Source organism: Dicentrarchus labrax, unplaced genomic scaffold, assembly GCF_905237075.1.
Source record: "Dicentrarchus labrax unplaced genomic scaffold, dlabrax2021, whole genome shotgun sequence".
Lineage (NCBI taxonomy): Eukaryota > Metazoa > Chordata > Actinopteri > Moronidae > Dicentrarchus > Dicentrarchus labrax.
In genome coordinates, this window is record NW_026136713.1 from 17251014 (window position 1) to 17269356 (window position 18343).

At 42.8% G+C, this 18343-nt stretch overlaps 1 protein-coding gene across 2 annotated transcripts in view; it reads left to right on the forward strand.

The window, feature by feature from the left end:
• Positions 1–18343, forward strand: part of gpc3 (glypican 3) — a 103875-nt gene that overhangs the window by 41034 nt on the left and 44498 nt on the right. For both annotated transcript variants that reach the window (XM_051419243.1, XM_051419242.1), the window contains exon 3: positions 16418–17103. In XM_051419243.1, coding sequence (XP_051275203.1) covers positions 16418–17103 — 686 coding nt within the window. The remainder of the gene's footprint in view (positions 1–16417; positions 17104–18343) is intronic.

Sequence of the window (18343 nt, forward strand, 5' to 3'; positions counted from 1 at the left end):
TAGTCAGGATTTAACAACAGTCAACAATAAATAAACATTTTTGGGGGGGCTTTATTGCCTTTAGTTGATAGTGATAGCTGAAAGGTGAAAGCAAAGGGTCACAGGTCGGAGTCAAACCCATGGCCACTGCAGCAAGGACTCCTCTAGCTCTACCAGGTCTTTTTATTATGCAATTAACCTAGCTCCTCTGTATTTTATCATCGGTCATAATAGTGGTACTTTGAGAACCTAATATTTTCCAAGGTGGTACATGGTGTCAAAAGTTAGAGAAGAGAGACTACCTTTACACTCAGGTGTTGCACCTTTCATGCACTGATCTGCTGCCTGCTGTGTACCAGAAACAAGATGAAAGCTTGACACGAAGCATCCGAGCACAATTTCCTCTCTTCACAAGACCTGCGCTTTTCAGTGCCCCTCCTGCTCTGTGTGCACTCACACATTCTCCACATGTTTTTCATGTTTGCTGCAAAATCCAATATTTCCCAACCATGTTCCATTCAATCCCGGAAGGTTGACACATTTCCTTTCTAGCTTCATTTGTGCCATAATTCCTCAAGCCTTGTCCATTAATACACGCACACAAAAACCCGGGAGACCGCACAGAGCAGCTCTACAGCATCGAAGCCATTTCCTCCATTTCCCGTCAGTTTCCCTATTAGGCTACAGGGACATGTGATTGGTATGCTGGCTAGGCCAGGACTAATGATGCATGGAGCTGTAGCCCCTGGTTAGACGTCACGGACCAGAGGAAACCAGCCAGGCGCTTGTGTACGGCGCTCCATGTTGCACTAATCGGTCATCCCCCGAAACATTAAGCACGTCAAAGTGGGTAATGGATTGGGCCAATTAACATAGAGCTTTGATGGAGAACACACCTGTTTATACATCCAACTCCTTCACATCTTTCATTTACCTCGTAGTTGTCTGGGAGACTCTCTTATCAAGGTGAGTGCAATTTAATTTAGAAGCTGAGTCCTCCCTACCGGCCGCGGACAATTAGAGTTTACTGATTATTCTGAGTATCGGTACCGACAATGGATTTACTCAAACAAAGGAGCTGAAATAATGACTCACACCCCTTCACAATTTTAAAAAGCCTCGTTCTTCATCCTTGCAGATGTTAGAATTTATTGTGTGTTTATTATATGTGTGTGTGTGTGTGTGTGTGTGTGTGTGTGGCTGTAATAGTGTGTTTGACCCTGGAGTTCAAGGACAGCCTTGTATGTGCTGCCTCTGGCTGCTCCTGTCTGTACCCAAGTGGTGTTTATTTAAGGAGCTCATCTACCCACTCTCTCTCTCTCACACACACACACACACACACACACACACACACACACGCACACTAGCCTAACCTTGTGCTCTGAACCCCCAGTTATACGTAGATAAAAAAAACTGTCTGGTGTTTCTATCCTCTGTTTCCAATAATGTGCTCCAACACACACACACACACACACAGACAGACAGACACACACACATACACACACATACAAACACTCTCCTGAAGCTCACAGTATGTCCTGCAACCCTGCCTCCCATCCTACTGGATTAATTACTCTCCTCCCTGCCTGTGATCCCCGAGAGCGTCTGAGCCGCGTTAGCCGGCCTCTGCCTCTTGCTGGTGGGCACGGAGATGGCAGCGCTCACCCATTCATCACCGTGACTTTGGGAAGGGAGGCACGAGGGATGGGGTGCGTGGGCGAGTTCGAGTAAAAGAGAGAGGGAGAGGGTAGAAGTGAAGGTGAGAGAAAGGTGGCGGGAGAAGGCGAGCGGAAAAAGCCAGGTCCCCTCTGACTGAGGCCCTGATTAAAAATTAAAAGTGTTGCCGTTTCGCTAGTTCCAGAGGTCCAGATTGTAATGTATGGATTTCTGAGGTGACTCTCAGGGGAGGAAGAGGAGGAGAAGGAGGGAGTGAGGTGGCTGAAGAGGAGCACTGGGGCTGTGGGAGTGTAGGATTAGCAAAGGTGGAAGGAAAAGTAGGGGATGAGACACTTCTTTACCTGGAGATAAATAACCTAACGGAGCGCTGCGCTGGGACTCTCCCCATTGTTTCTCCCCCCACCCCCCCCAAAAAAGAAAAACGTTGTCACATTCATTTTTTATTCTGCTGGAGATGTCTTTTTCACAGTAGATGGATGAAGCCTGGGGTGTTGGGGACGAGAAGGGGGAGGGAGGGGAGGGCAGCACCAAAGGTTAGACCAGCTCTAATTAATGGAGACAAAAAGGAAACGTGAAGACCGATAGAGGAGAGAAACTGTGCAGCATGGATGTGTGCGTCGGCCTTCAAACTGGGAACTTGTCAGGCTGTTTGTGAGTTTCTGTGAGCCCTGTTTGTGCCTCTGTGTTCTGGTGACTGAGGCGTACACCGTGCAAAACTGGCATCAACCTTAACAAGTGTGTGTGTGTGTGTGTGTGTGTGTGAGAAAGAGAGGGGTGGGGTTAGGGGGGCAAACAAGGGAGTCCTGTTCAGCTCGTGGGATGAGAGAGATGCAAGAAAGGAGGCAGTGAAGAAGAGAAAGAGGATGGGGGGAGAGGAGGAGGAGGTGAGGAGAGAGGGTGAGGTGTGTCTCAGCCATTCAGGCAGCGTAGGCGTTTGTCTTTCATCTCCTCTCTCACACAAACAACAAAGAGGCTCTGAGAGGGTTTTTTCCCCCTCCATCATGTACAATACCCTTTCTTAACTCTCACCTATTTATAGTAGCGCAGGTTGAGGAGTGCCATACACTTTGCAGCATTGTTTAATTAGGTGCTTGTTTACCAATAACGTCAGTGAAGTAAAGGAGACACAGAAGCTCAAACAACAGACTCAACTGCATTGTTGTGATCAGGAGGAGAAGAAGTGGCGTAGTCACAGGCCAGGAAGTTTGTTTATCTAGCTGTGAAAGAGTAGGAGAAGATCATTATTGCAGTTACCGGGATTACTGTTTCGTACACGCACGTCTCATATTACAAAGAAAACAAAGGCAGACGAACCAGGAATAATCGGGCGCTGCTCGGTGCAGAGTCATACAATTGTGGAAGGAAGTGGTAGATGCTTATTTACATAATGCTTGCTAACAATCATGTCAACAGTGCACAGCAGCAACAGCAGCAGAGCAGCAGTGATGATGTAACCCCTGAACAAGACTCCCTCAGCCTCCTGAAAGCAAACGTTCTGATGAGGCAAACATCCCACTGTTTCACTTTTACTCGCTGGTAACTGCGAGGGGGCTTTTGTGTTTTGATCTAAAGGAGCAGTATTTTGTGACATTTGAGTCAGATGAAAAGGTACCGCTCCCGTGTCTGTGTGTTAAGTAGACAGACAGCTGGGATGTGATTAGCCTATAGCTTAGCATAAAGACTGGAAGACAGCTCGGCTCTGTTCAAAGTTCTGCCAGCACGTCTAAAGCTCATCAATTAACATGTTGTGTCTTTTTTGAATCGTACACAAGCAGAAATGGAAATAAACGTCAGTTTGTGGCTTCAGAAGGAGTTACGAGAAACAACAGTTTAATCCATCTGTCTAGATTATCTGGTTGCCTGGCAACGTCACAGTGATGACAAGTCACTGCAACATAAAACTGCCCATAAAACCACAAATTGTATTTTCTTTTATTTATGTTGAACGGCAGCATTTGACAGCAAATTAATTCTATTCAGTCACTTGATTTGTTTGAGGAGGGGAATCAAATCCGAGCAAATTGTTGCGTTAAGTTGAACTTTTGTAAACTTTGACATTCAAATTCCAATAGCAAGCCACATTTGAATAACCTCGCGAGGCAGCTGGACTCACAAGATCACAAAATCATGAGATCACGTGAGAATCAGTCTGTGAGTTTGTGGCCCAGCTACAGTGGTACCGGACCAATCAGCGTTACAGGCATAGGTTAGAGTACAATCAGCGAGAAACAATGGCGAGTCCCATAGAGGTTAGTGTAGATGCTGCTAGGATCAGTTATATTATTTTCCCAACTGGCTTCAGCAAGAGTTTGTCTACTTTATATGGTTTGGTTGAAGTTTGACGGTTACAGATAGTTCGTGCAATTACCTGACAAATACGTTTTGAAAGTGCCCTTTTCCAAACAGTTTCCAATGACAACTTCCCAGGTGGTTCTGTGTAACAAACCATCCTAACAGCCCTAACATTTCATTAGAATGAATGGAGAGCACAAAATTGAGGACGCAATTGTAATTTGTCTTGTTTGCAGACAGTTGTGAGACAGTCGATGGCCCAATTATGTCTTTTATTGTTTTGTTAAGCTTGTTAACTGACAGTTAAGTTAGCAAGCAAACCAGCTCTGAGAGCTTTATTCCCTTTTCAGTAACTTTCTTATTGAATGAAAAAATGTACAATCCTCAGAACAAAATGTCAAAAAGGGAGTAAATGGAAAATACAGAGATGCAATTGCGACTAAAATGTTCCCGACTTGCTTGTGTATTTTAGCCACTAGCTCACCAGTATGGAAAGAAAAAGTTTATTAATATTAGCAGTAGTAGTAGTAGTCAGTGTTGATATTGCTTCCAGGTTTTAACCACCACTATGTTTCAGACTCAACTTCTAGTTTACGTCTCACTGTTGCCGCTGTTGTTGTCTGAGGTTTACTTTTGTTTTCTAATCCTTATCCTCTCTGCTGCCCATATTTGTACAATAACGTTTTTCCCCCTGATGTCTCTCCAAATGAATTCCTTCATCACCTTGTTGAATTTAAAAGGGAGATTATTCTACACGGCGTAATGACAATTTTCAGGGGATGCAATGTTGCGGTAAATTACAGCAGTGAAACACATTTGAATGTCCTGTAAAAAAGCTTTAGCCAGATTTTGATGTTTGTTACTCGAAAGGATGTTTATGCACAGTGGTACTAAGCCAAATGCATTTTTTCAGATGTCAGAACAACAACATGGGGATCTCTGCTCCGTTGTTTTGCTGATTGAATTCGGTGCCAATCATGGTTGTGTGTGTTAAAAACACAGAGATGCTTTTACTTCCTTCATCAATGTAAATTTGCTGGTTCATTATAATTTGCCAACCACTGTGCCATCATGCTTAAGGAAATATTTGCATCCAGATTAAAGGGGCTTTGGGGCAGGAAGTGATTTCTTTCTAAACTGTCTTTTCTGTCTGAGATCCAAATTCCTCCTCCTCTTCTTTGGTTGAGAGATTAATTGTTTCTTTTCTTTTGTTTTATAAATGGACATAATCCCCAAAATCTCAGGACATCTGCTGTGCTTGTAGGAGGAGACTCCAGTGGGCGTTGATTAGCTCATTTACAAGAGATGGTGCCATATCAATATTTTATCAAATACTTTGTTGGATCATGTCTGACAACATGTCACTGGCAACTGAAGCCACTTTTAAGGTGATATTGGCCAACAGTGTTTGGAGCTCTTTCATTCAGCTGCTGGTCAGATGACTCAGATTAACCACAATTTCACATTTAGTTTTTAAAGCTCTAAAACAGTTGTTTGTGTTTTTATAATTATCTTGAGTGTGTAATATAAACAATATTACTGTAGTTAAATTAAAGCAGCAAGAATGAATTTTTATTTGTTGTTAATTCTGACGACCCCTGTGGACAAAAGTGTTTCCACCACCTTGTTTCATTGATTTCAAGGGGAACCAATCGAATACAACCTGGTTGCAGGCGTTAAGAATAACTATATAGAAATAGCCAATCTTCTTGCTGTTGGTCTGGTCTACTTATGTTGGTCATATAGCGGCATCAGTATTAAACTGACACTCTTTCCCTAACCCTAACCAGTTAAACACTTTTTATAGTGAGTTTAAATACAAATTCAATGTGTAAAATACCCAAAACAAAATCAGTTTACGTGTTATCATGAAGTTATATTTGCATATTTGTGATCTGTGAGATTGTCCTGCCACATTTACAATCATGGTCTCTCTACATGCCAATTTATTTATTTATTTATTTTTTAACTAATTGAAGAACATGATCCCTCACCTGCTTCCCACCCCACTGATGACCGTGTTTTGATTGAAAAATGTACAACTGCAGGGAATTTAAGTGGAAATTGAACCATGGGTCCTTCCCCTTGCATAACTTTGCATAATAAGTGAAGCTGCATGAAGTGATTTTTGACCACTAGAATGGAAAGAGTGAAAACTGTATTCCTGATTATCTGGCCACCTACATATCGGCCTTTGAAATGAGCTAATTTGAGACCGCAGTGTTTATTGTTTAATTAAGGATCCCAATTAGAAAAGTTGCACCGTTACGATTGATTTACCACAACTTCAACCAATCCCTGTGAATTCTGTGCCACCTCACATTTTTGTCCATCTTTTCCACAAATCTGACCAATGATTATTTTCCCACGAGTTTCATCAATCATAACCGCCCCCCGGGCATAACACACGGATGTGCCTCTATGCTCTTCCTCTGTCATTTCACCTTAATTAGTATCAGTATGGTTGCTTTGAAGAGAAATATATACAGTACCTATAGTGTATTATGGCTTAGCCTTGCCTGAATCTCAGTTAAAGCAGTGTGTCGAAGGTTACAGAGAAATCTGCTCACTCCTGAAACTCACAGGCGTAAACAATAAACACAATACGAGAGGCTCTGTAGGGGAAGGCACTAATGTTCTCTAACATAAAAATAAAAAAGGTCAAAGTCGGGATTAGAATGCAAGGGAAAGTTATGGTTGGCAGATTTTCCATCTCTCTTTTGCAGCTCTTCTGCAGCAACTAAACAGAAGCCTGACTTCTTGCTTCTGAGCTGCATGTGTGGGATGTTTGAACAAGCCTGGAGAACACTTGTTGCAGGTTGTGCTCAGATTTTTGTCCTTTTCAGAGAACCTGTTCTATTTTCACTTTCTGTTGGTCACTGACAAGTTTCCAGCAAACCTAGCTGAACAGTATCTTTCTCAGTAAGTACATCTGATTTATAGTTTAGTAAGTAAGGTGAGTAATTATCACCCAGGATGAATAAATTATCACTTCAGAACTTCGCTTAAACCATGTGACTGTTGGTGGCCTCTGTTCCGGTGATGCCGTGAGTACAGCAGTACCCCTGAGAAACACCATTTAGTCAAGTTGGATTTAGTTATTTAACACATTCACTCGCAGTTTGGGATTTTTTCATGTGATAGCGCAGCAAAGTGTAATTTTTTTTTTTTAGAACAGTTTGCCACATTTTGTATTTCTATATTTCACACTAAACTTTATTGTTGCATCACCATTTCTAAATGCTGGAAAAGTCCTGATATAAAGAGTTAAGAGATACAAGATTCCAGCAGGTAAAATGAAGAAGTACAAAGATGAAAGAAGGCAGCGACAGGTTGATGGGCTGTCAGCTACAACAGAAGAGGTTTATATGTGCAGATAGACTGCCAAAACATGTGTTCCCTCTGTCTAGATTGTATGTTCACTTAACACCTCTCCATGAAGAGGATTGCGTGACGAATGATTTTATAAATTTTAAATGAGCCTCGCAAAACGCTGTCTTAGCTCATTCTTCTTGGTTTCTTTCTTTGTGGTCGTCAGTGCGATCAGGGATTCTTCCAGTTTACACTTTAAACAGCAGTATACTGATTCATTCTCTGTCATCTTCTGAAGTCTGGCTTTGTGAGCTGTCTTCTGCTTCGTACTCGCTCTTTAACTTGTTGCCGTTTTCTCAACATTTCTTTTGTTTCTCAGACAGCTGCCTCCTTTGCCTTCAGACTCCAAACCTCTCTGATCTGTATCTTCACTCTGATAACTTTCCCAGTTTTACTGAGTGTTTCTCAGTCGATCTGTCTAACACTGTTGTTAAATAAGCATAAATCAATTCTTTCTCCCTCTTTTTAGCAGCCTCTGGCTATTGTAGTTATATCCCGCTGATCTCTTTCCTCTGCAGCCGCCTGGCCTCTGTGCCTTCCTGAACGTACATTTTAGTCCTGATACCTTACTCCTCAGTGACAGCTACAATAACCTTTGAGCTGCAGTTCGGAGCCTGTTGCTTTTATTATTTTAAAACATGTTACGGTTACTTTCCACCAGCCACAAAAAGCTCAGCAAGAGCTTTTCTTCTTCCACCATTTCTTTTTAACTGCTCCTGGTAAAAAGCTCCACATTTTCATGTTCCACATCAAAGTCTGTTGGCATGTTATTTCCCCCCCGAGGCCATCCCTCCTTTCACAAAGTTAAGACTAACATTGAAATATCCCTGCTGAAAATAGTTTGTTAATTTGGAGACCTTTTTTCTAAGTTGCAAAACTTTGTCCCGTTGCATACGACACGCACCGATTCAGTGTTTTGAGCCCACATTGTCACGAGAAAGAGATACAGTAAACACCATAGCCCTTACACTGCACTTTCCAGCTCTGTAATGAAACTGTCATCGATGTCCTTCAGCCCTCATGGGTTCAGGCAGTCAATTACAAACACAATCACACACTAACACACACACACTCACAGTCCATTTGATCTCATGACAGGGTTGAGTCAACTTCAAGTAATCTTGCAGTACAAGTATTTAGCATTATATCACAGAACTGTGTATCATTATAAAAGAAAAGAGCCAATATAACTCACAATTAATTATTAAAACAGTGAGGCGCTGGCCTTTCTAGTCTTTTATTAAATTCAGCTTGTATTAATTAAAAAGGAAGGTAGGATTTGTTCTCATCTTAACCACACACACTCACAAAACATCAAGGGGGTAGAGAGTAACTTAATGAGTGCAATGTATCTTATGTTTTAATATTAACCTCTAATAATCTGAGGTCACATTGACAAGAGCAACATCATAAAGCACCAGAGCCTCTAGCTGCAGGTCCCACACTGGGGACAAAAATCTGACATCCGCTGAAAGTTCTTTGTCTTGTAATGACTCTGCAGCTCCACATTCACAATTAAAGGCAGCAGCCTCAGTCATCCCTCCTGCGCCCTCACTGTTTCACTCCATCTCTTTCTCTCCATCTCTCACACTCCTTGTTTCTCTCTCTAGCTCACACTGTGCACCCATCTGTTTCAAGAACTTCAAAAACACTCAGTATCCCCTCGCTGCTTTTCTTTATAAGTTCACTTCAGTTCAGTCCGCTGCTCTTTTATGTCTTAAAAAGCCCGACTTCAAAAAGGAAAGAATCTCATTTTTCGTTAAGCACTTTATGAAATGGCAACGCAAATATTTCTTCTATAACATTTGTTTCTCCCTGAAAGCGAGCTGTGCAGAATTAAACTGATGCATGGGCGTGATGCGTTGCAAGCATGACAGATGACTGAGGGTGAATGAGTAGGAGTGTATTCATCTTAAACCACAGGATCTACTTAGAGATGCATATTGAATTAATAGAGCTCGGAGGCTGAGTACTCAAGCTGTGTTTGTCGTGACCTCTCTCATCTCTGCTCAACCTGTCTCCACTCTGGATGGGCTGCCTGCTTTTTATCCACGTCCTCAAATCAACAACAACCCTGGAGAGCAACAAGAGCTGTAGGTGTGTTTGTGTGTGTGTGTGTGTGTGTGTGTGTGTGTTTGTGTGTCCTGTTTCTCTGTGTCGGCCTGTGTGCTGGGAATGAATCCATTATTGGAATAGCCTTTCACTTCTGAGTGGTAGGATTCCTCCGAGTCCGAAGATGTATCTACTGTATGTGTATTTTGTCTGCGAGGCGAGCATTTGATTGGGGTGTCAGGTCTCTCTCACCCGTGGCTGAGTTTTGGCGAGAGGTGTGCGATGTGTCTCACAGCTCTGGCACTGCTTGACTCCAGCTGCCTTTGAATGCAGCTTCAAAGCCTGCCTCGCTGAATGTTTCTCTCCACACGTTTTGGCACTATTCACTCACCCCCCTCCTCCTCCTCGTCCTCTTCCCCTCCAGCTCTCTGCTGTGTTTTTCCAGTTCACTTTTGCCCTTACGTCCTTGCCACCTCACTGTGTCCTCTATTCTGCTGCACACCATGTCCTCTGGCAGCGCCTATTTGCCGGCCTGAGATAGAGAGCGGGTCAACTTTGACCTCGACAAAGACCGCAGCACCAGAGATCAATGGAGTCAATGGCGAAAGACAGAAATATGGAGGCAGAGGAAACCGTCTGGCATGTTCTGTATCAGCAGTATTGGTCTGTGTGCATGTCCAGTGCTTCCTGTCTTTTATTAATATATAGAAAGGAGGAATTTTGGATGTGGGTTATTGTTCCTGGGCCATTTTTACAATCGCTCAAAAAATGAGGTGATGAGAATATGTGGATATTAATGTGATTATTTAGATCACAAGGCGCCGGTGATTGTGGAGCATGAATAAATCAGCTGATGGTAATCAGTGAATGTAAGCACGTCCTCAGTGCTCTGCCTGACTAATGCTAGTCAAGTTTATTTATACATAGCACATTTCATACAGCAGGCGTACACTCAATGTGCTTCAAAATAAAATAAAAAATAGGCAAAGATCAAACATGACAAGGGAATAAGATAAAAAAGTATTATTATTAAAAGGGAATAATAATAATACTGATTCTAAAATAAAAATGTTACCCTTGAGACATACACTTTAAAAAAGTAAAAAAAATAAAAAAAGACGTGTTTAGTCTGCTTTTGAAAGAAGACAATGTTGTAGCAGATCTTACTTCATGTGGGAATTATAATGACTGAAGGCACCATAAGCTTTAGAATTTATTCTAGGCATAGTGAGGAGACCTTTACAGGATGATCTAAGGGATCTGTCTGGTGTATATTGAGTGAACATGTCAACGTAGGAAGGATGTAGGAAGGAGTTGAGACCTTCACAGATTTAAAAACAGTAAGAAGTATTTTAAAATAAATTTCTTTGTTTTACTGGGAAAACTAGGAGGAACGCTATGCTCAGTTCAGTAAAGATTTTCTTACTGACAATACCAAAAGTTAGTTGGATGTTTGTGGCTTTTATTCTAGAATAGATTTTTGTTTTGTAATTTTTGTTAGTAGTAATAATTATAGTTAATTGCTGTGATCAAAGAACATGGCTTCCATTTTAAACATCCAGTACAGTTCACAGACAGACTCCCAGGTACAACTTTGCCCTGCTGTCCTTTTGATAGTTGCATGATTTCCTGTGTAATAAGGGATTATTATTAACATTATTGGTCCCCTCACCTTCCCTTTTACCTCACAAAACAGTGGTTTAGATGATCCGGATAAACCTTTTGGCTTGGTTACAACTTGTCTGATTGTCAGACTGCTCATGAGTAACAATGTTGTCAAGATTTTATCAGTGCCTGACACAATAAGCCCATCTTCAGTTAATCTGCAGACTACAGGTAGTAAGACCAAGGAATGAATGCATATTGCTTCTTATTTTGTCTTGCTGCGGGGAAACATTTTCCAGAAGCTCATGGGGAGTCAGATAAATGAATGAAAAGGAAAATCTGCTAGTGTGTGTGTGTGTGTGTGTGTGTGTGTGTGTGTGTGACCTATAGTCCTTACACCTGACTCACACCTTGCCCTCCCACTATGATTTGCCAAATGTTCGCCCACACTGTCACCACCTGGCCACTGCTGTGCACTGTGTGATTGCATTGTGTACGTCTGTGTGCATGTGTGTGTTTGTGTGTGAGAGGAGGTGCTCTCTAACAGATGGAGTAACCTAATACATGTCTCATTTCTGCCCCGCTGTCCATTGGCCCTCATGGTCTGCTGGTGATGCTATCTGGGCCTTACCAGCATCCTGTCTGCTTTGTTCCTGGAATCAGCCCACTCTGCCCCGCCCCGCCCTGCCTTGCTGCCGCCGCCATCCCATAAGCCCAGGGCACCCGGACTCAGATACACACTGCTCCCGCAAGAGCAGCTCGTCAGGTGGAGCTGCTCTCGGGTTACCTGGGACAGGTCACTCTGTGGGAGTGAGATGTGTGTGGAAAAACAACATATTGTTTACAGTCAATGAACAGATGCTGCTTTTGTTGTAGACAGGCTTATAAAATCATGACTGAATGCAAAGCCTGCTGGGAGGTTTATGCATGTGTCAGCCTGTGCACATATCTGTATGCTCAATACACTCATTTAAAAACATGCAGGGTTCTACTGCAGACACATGAGAAGACATTTGGATTGTCATTGACTTTATAAAGCCCTGTCAAAAAGTCTAAACTGCACAATCAACAAGCAAAATAAAAATCCTGTTTTTCTTTTTTGCATTAAAATTGACACTTGGGTTGCAGGTTTTCCACCTGACACACAGAGTGCTGGCATGTGTCTTTATGAATGACTCTCCAGTCCTCCTGCCAGTCCTCTCTCTGCATCCTGGACAGGTACTGTTTTGTCACCAGGACCAGGTGGCAGCAGCTTCTCAATCCGTCTCCGTGGCGGCTAGAGGTGACACTCCATCAGCCAAATGGATTAGTCTCATTGGCTGGGTAATTTATTGATGTTTTCCTCTCCTGGGGATAATAGGTGTATGGGTCGTTGATTGATGAGGCCGCATGGCGCATGTCTGCCTTCGCAGCGTGTCATCCACAGTCAGCGGTCAGTCAGTCAGTCTGGTGTGTTATGAACCGCAGAGCTGACTTATGTAACACCCAGACTGATGGCTTCGTGAACATCAAATATGTTCATTTGACAGGCCATTCATAGATTATGTGAGAAGCCTGTTTAATGTCAGAGCTGGAGTCACTTAGAGCTTTTAGATGTCAGAAATAAGTGACCTCTCTGTGACACAGATTTATTAGATTTCTTTTAAACTTTAGACTACCTGAAATCACTTGATCACACTTTAATTGGGGGCTTTGATTAATGACATGATATGCAAAGAAGGTAGATATTACATTAAAGCATTCACAGTACAGATTTATAGTATCCTCAGTGACAGAGCTGTTGAATATTGGACATGAGTTAGTGGATATCCATATTTTCATGCCCAAGAAAGCTGAGACGCCTCAAATCCTTAGCGTAAACATTATCTGGCTGGTGAAATCGGTGGACAGAGGTAAAAGAGGATAGGCAGAGACATCTCCCTCTGCCCTGTATCGCTGATCTCTCTGTAAAAAGCCTTCAGTCTCAGAGGAGAGACAGTTTTCCAGCAGCCAGCCTTCTGCCTCCATCTGTGAAACAGACAAAATAAATGCTACTGCACATTTTAAGTGTGACCCAATATGTATCTGCGGGATCCTGCTCTGCTAATGTGTGCTCTTGACCTCCTACAGTTGTATCCAGAATGTCACAGGTCCCTGACATACAGCCCCTCTCCCCTCCATTAGAGGATACCTGATCCCGCACAGGCTTTCACTGATGAAAAAGAGCGAGCAGAATGCACAGGAAATGGGCTCGCAATGGTTCTTACCATGAGCCCGGCTACTTAGAGCCATTGAATTGCATTTATGAAGAGCCCTCTAGTCTTTCTCTTGCCATTACAAAGTGGCTCTCCTCTTTGTGGTGTAAGAGATACTACAGGTAGCAGCTAAATTACAGGGTTTGATTTAAGAGGCTTTCATAGAAACCGAGAAAAGGAGAAGCAGATATCTTTGAGGTTAATGTGCATTTTCTCACTGCATTCAGTTTTAAATCATTAACCAAATATAAGACGCTCCTGCTTTCCTTTTACCAGGAATAGAAGACTTCTATGTACATCTGTGTGTGTGTGTGTGTGTGTGTGTGTGTGTGTGTGTGTGTGTGTGTGTGTGTGTGTGTGTGTGTGTGTGTGTGTTTTTGTGTGGGCGTGTCTTACCTCCTTGCAGTCTGTCTCCTTGTCTTGGCTGGCAATCTGCACATCTGTCTGCTCATTGATCACAGAGGGAAGTGCTCCGCCGACGCAGCGGGACAGCCGTAGCCTAAAAATCTAAACAGATGTGTGCTGCTCCCGAACATCCTCTCACACTCACCCAAATATCCTCAAATGTTTTTCTTAACCTTTATTCACCCAACAATTGTATCACTGAGCACGCATGCTGCTTTACACCCTGTTTAATTTTCACACACACATATTTAAATTTACAACCACAGCCTGCTACTGTTTATCACAGAGGTAGTTCTGGGATAAATGGCTTTAAGAGGGAAGTTCTGCTGAACAGCGGCCACTGTGGTCACATGTGGCAATTACAGGATATTAGTGTATTTCCCTTCATTTTCCAGGATCCTCTTGAGCCAGTTAAATAAAGACATTTAAAATCAATATCAACAGCATTTTAGCTTGAAGATGCATTCAAACCCCGACACACAGTGTATTTTTTTTTACGTGATGTTGCCTTTTGTTTTGGAGGAGTACCAGGAAACATCATTGAATTTCCACAGATGTTTTTCATCTGCAGGGCAACATTATTTGATTTCCTCTGGAAAACAGCAAACAACTATTGCTGCCATGAGCACTTTACACTGGGACCAGATTCAGTTGACACTATACTGTGGCATTAGTAATTCAAAAAACGCCTTTGCACGACCCAAACGACGACGTCAACTGTTGCTAGCTAGGAATGTGCGCACCGACTGTGTATGTACAGTGTGTACCGTGCCTGTGTTGTGTTTGTGTGACAGCTCAGTCTTTGACTGATCAAATATTACCAGAAAATCAATTTTCCATTATTTTCCTCTCCAATTATTAAAATATTTCTGCAAGTTAATGAATTGGGCCATAAAGCCTCAAAATAAGCACAGTTTTCACTCAAGTTAAAACATTTTCAAATATCTTGACCTCATTTCACACCACCCAGAATTAATTAGCATTTTACAAATGCACTTGCATCTATGTATTGACTTTATTCGGCATTGCGATACCTCTAAAATGTGTTGTGTGTTGTCTGAATACAGCCTTAGACATTAATGAGAAAGGGACCACTATCAGAGAGGTCTCCTGGTGTTCACTTATTCAATGTCTCCTGGAAATACTGAAAAACATGGACAGACTAGTTTTCCAGTCATAGAAACACCTGGAAATTGATTAAAATGACCAAAAATCATGAAAATATTTCATGTTGTTCTGGCAAATTTGTATTGTATTTTACCCCCTCACTCGCCTACATTAACCTGGGTGTGTATTTTGTTTGAAACTCGACTGTTGGTAGGATAAGTGAAAACTGGAAATACTCTTGGTATTGGTAAATTGTATGGCCTTTTGTGTGCAAGTGCTGTCCTGTATCGTCAAGAAATACTCAGCAGCAAAAAGCCCCATTGTACTGAAATGACCAAAGTTTGGTTTCTTATGAACTCAACTTTTAATTTGAGAAATGCAGTATAAGGAAGATGGTGTTTATTCCTCTTTCAAAAGTTACATCATTGAAATGCACACCAGCAGCAGTCAGTCAGAGAGAGGGAGTGATGTTCATTTCCTTTGCTCAGATGTTGTCATATTCTCATATGGACCTCCTTGTGTGCCTGAAATTGCACACAAAAAAACACATTATACGTTAGACACAAAAGAGACAGAGCTGTCACGTCATTTCTCAGTGCTACCCAAGGACCCAGAGCTCTGCATATAGGCTCATTTGACCTCAGAGAAGCATGAAGAGAAAGAAATTAAACTATCCAAGCAAGAAAAATCAAATAACAAAGATAAAATGGCAAGCTTTTGTAGCACAAAAACTAATAACTTCCTCTAATGTCCCCTAAACCAGTGCCTCCCCCGCATCCCCACCCTCACAAAGCAGTTGTGGCTATCACTCTCAACAAAGTGATGTAGCGGACTTGCTGCGGTATAAATGGGATTTCGGCATCCCTAGCTATTCTCCTGTCCAAAGCTTCATTTCACTGACTCTCAGCTCCCCTGCTAAGTTCAGTAATGGAGCTTTAAATCCCCTGTGTTGTTGAGTCCTCACTCATTTTGCTACCGGGTCGATGATAGAGCTCTTGCTTCTTGTGCCACCTTGTTGATAAGACTTCACTTTGTGCCTCGAAACGCCAATGATTATTTTCCCTCCTCGCATCGGCCACGCACCCCTCCCTCCTGCATGCTCTGTATGCTTTTCTCCCTGCAGACATCCTCGTGGTCATGCCTCTCCCGGCTGACTAATGTTTTGAGATTAATACTTTAATCTTAAAGGGAACTTTTTTAAGAATCTCTTTTCTAGTTGGCTCTTTAGTTGTATTGAAAGGTCAAACCAAAATCTTGCTTTTTATCTGTTCCGCTTTGCTCTCTTTGTATTCCAAGTCCTCGTCTATTACTGCAGTACTGTGTGTGTGTGTGTGTGTGTGTGTGTGTGTGTGTGTGTGTGTGTGTGTGTGTGTGTGTGTGTTTGTCTTGTGTACGTGTGAATAGTCCCATTAGAGAAAACAACAGATTGAGAAAAACTGGGAAAAGTGAAAGAGAGGCTGTGCGTGGGAAGTTTTCTCTGACTGCGATCGTTAAGGATGGGATGGATGTTTGGGGAGAATTGCATCTATTTGACTGTTTCATGTTTTTCAGCTAAATTGCTGCCTAGTTTTTGACAGCTTGGCGTGGTTGTTGTGATTACTGAGGCATATCATCACCTGCTGAATGCAACAGCTTGTCGCCTAACTTTCACCTCATCTGACTCTTTTCCCTGTTATTCTCTTGCTTTGCTGCAGAGGCCTTTGACCTGGTGCTACGTCACGGGCGTAACTCCACCCTGGCCATGCTGAAGTCCGAGTTCCCAGGTCTCGGAGGTGGAGCCCAGAGCTCCGTGGGGCAGCTCTTCCTGGATATGTCGCTCTACATCCTGGGCTCAGACTCCACAGTGGACCACATGGTGGCGGTGCTCTATGGTCGGCTCTTCCCCCTGGCATACCGTCGCCTGCTGGGGGGCAGCGTGTCCTCTGTGTCTGAGGAGTGTGTAAGAGGAGCCTGGAAGGACTCAGGAGCATTTGGCCCTTATCCCAAAGTGATGATGACCCGTCTGTCTCGCTCCCTCCTGGCCACACGTGTCTTCCTGCAGGCACTGAACCTGGGCATCGAGGTTGTCAACACCACAGACCACCTGCGGCCCGGCCGGGACTGTAGCCGGGCCCTGCTGAGGCTGTGGTACTGCCCGCACTGCCAGGGCATGCTGGGTCCACCAGCCTGCAGAGGCTTCTGTCAGGCGGTGATGCACGGCTGCCTGGGGGGAGCGGCTGAGGTGCAGCCTCACTGGAGGACCTACGTAGACGGACTGGGGAAGCTGGCCGGTGCCATGAGGGGAGAGCAGGACATGGAGGCTGTTGTTATTAGGCTGCCTTCAATGATCAAACTGGCTCTCAAGCATGCTGTGAATGCCCGCACTCGCCTCACTGCCTTGGTGAGTCTAGTACACAAACACACCTTCACACTTGGTAAGTGGGTGTCAGACTGCAAATAGCAATACAAATACAAGGTGCTGCATTGGTGTGGGTGTGTTCCAGAAGATGAGACAATTAAATAATCACCTTCACAAAGTGTAAGATAAATAGTATAATGATATAACATTTTCTCTTTCTCTCATTCACTTTAATTGAGGCCCTGCAACTGATGAATTCAAGCATTTCCTGTTTTCCAAACTCATTTCAGTTTAATTCAAATTACTTTATATTCTGTGAGGAACGTCCTATGTGCAGTGGATTATGACAAGAACAATGTGGCTGTGATTGGATAATCATCAGGATAAGCAAAACACAAACCTAATTCACATACAAATTAAGATACAAAAAAGAGTTAGAAGAGTAAGTAAGAAAACATCGAATAAAAGCTTATTTTAATAAGTTAATAATTAGTAATTTATAAATTAATGTCCGTGTGAGGAGTGGTGTTTGGCGGGTCAAGAGTTCAATAGTCAGATGGAAGTGGGATGTGACCCTTCTGGTTCTGACTACAGCCTCCCTACAGAGCATGAGCATTACATTTCCTCTCTGGCGGAGCCAACTGACTTCCTGCTGACATCCCGCACGTTTTTAAAAATTAATATTATTAATCCTTTACTAAACCAGGGAAGTCCCATTGAGATTACAAAATCTCTTTTTCCAAGAGAGCCCTGGCCAAGATGGCAGCAATACAATGTTTCAAACAACACACACGCAAACATTAAAAACACACTGTATGAACTCACAGAATCAAAGGGCCTCAGTAAACTACCAGGAATGTGCGGTTATACATATTTGATTGACCAAAGCAATCTGTTGCCAGATGATATTGCATTGCATTAAAGTTGAGCCAACACCATCGCTGTGCCAGCTCATTGAAATGAATGAGGAAGCTGAATGCAATGATGTAGTAGTGCTGATGGCTAATGGTTGAGCCCTGTAGAAAAACACACAGGACGTGAAGAAATGAAAGAAATGTCACATTCTTACACAGTTGATTTCAGGTCGGAAGACTTTTATTGAGTGAGGGATGCTGCATTTGTTCACTCCAACATCACCTTGTAGCAAGAAGTCATAAACACTTAAGTAGACACAGCTACAGCTGACCTACAGCATATTCTTTCCTCCACATATACAAAGCAAGAATGCACCTTGGACTGAACTGAATCAAGAGGGAGAAATAAAGGGAGTCAGGGAGAACAA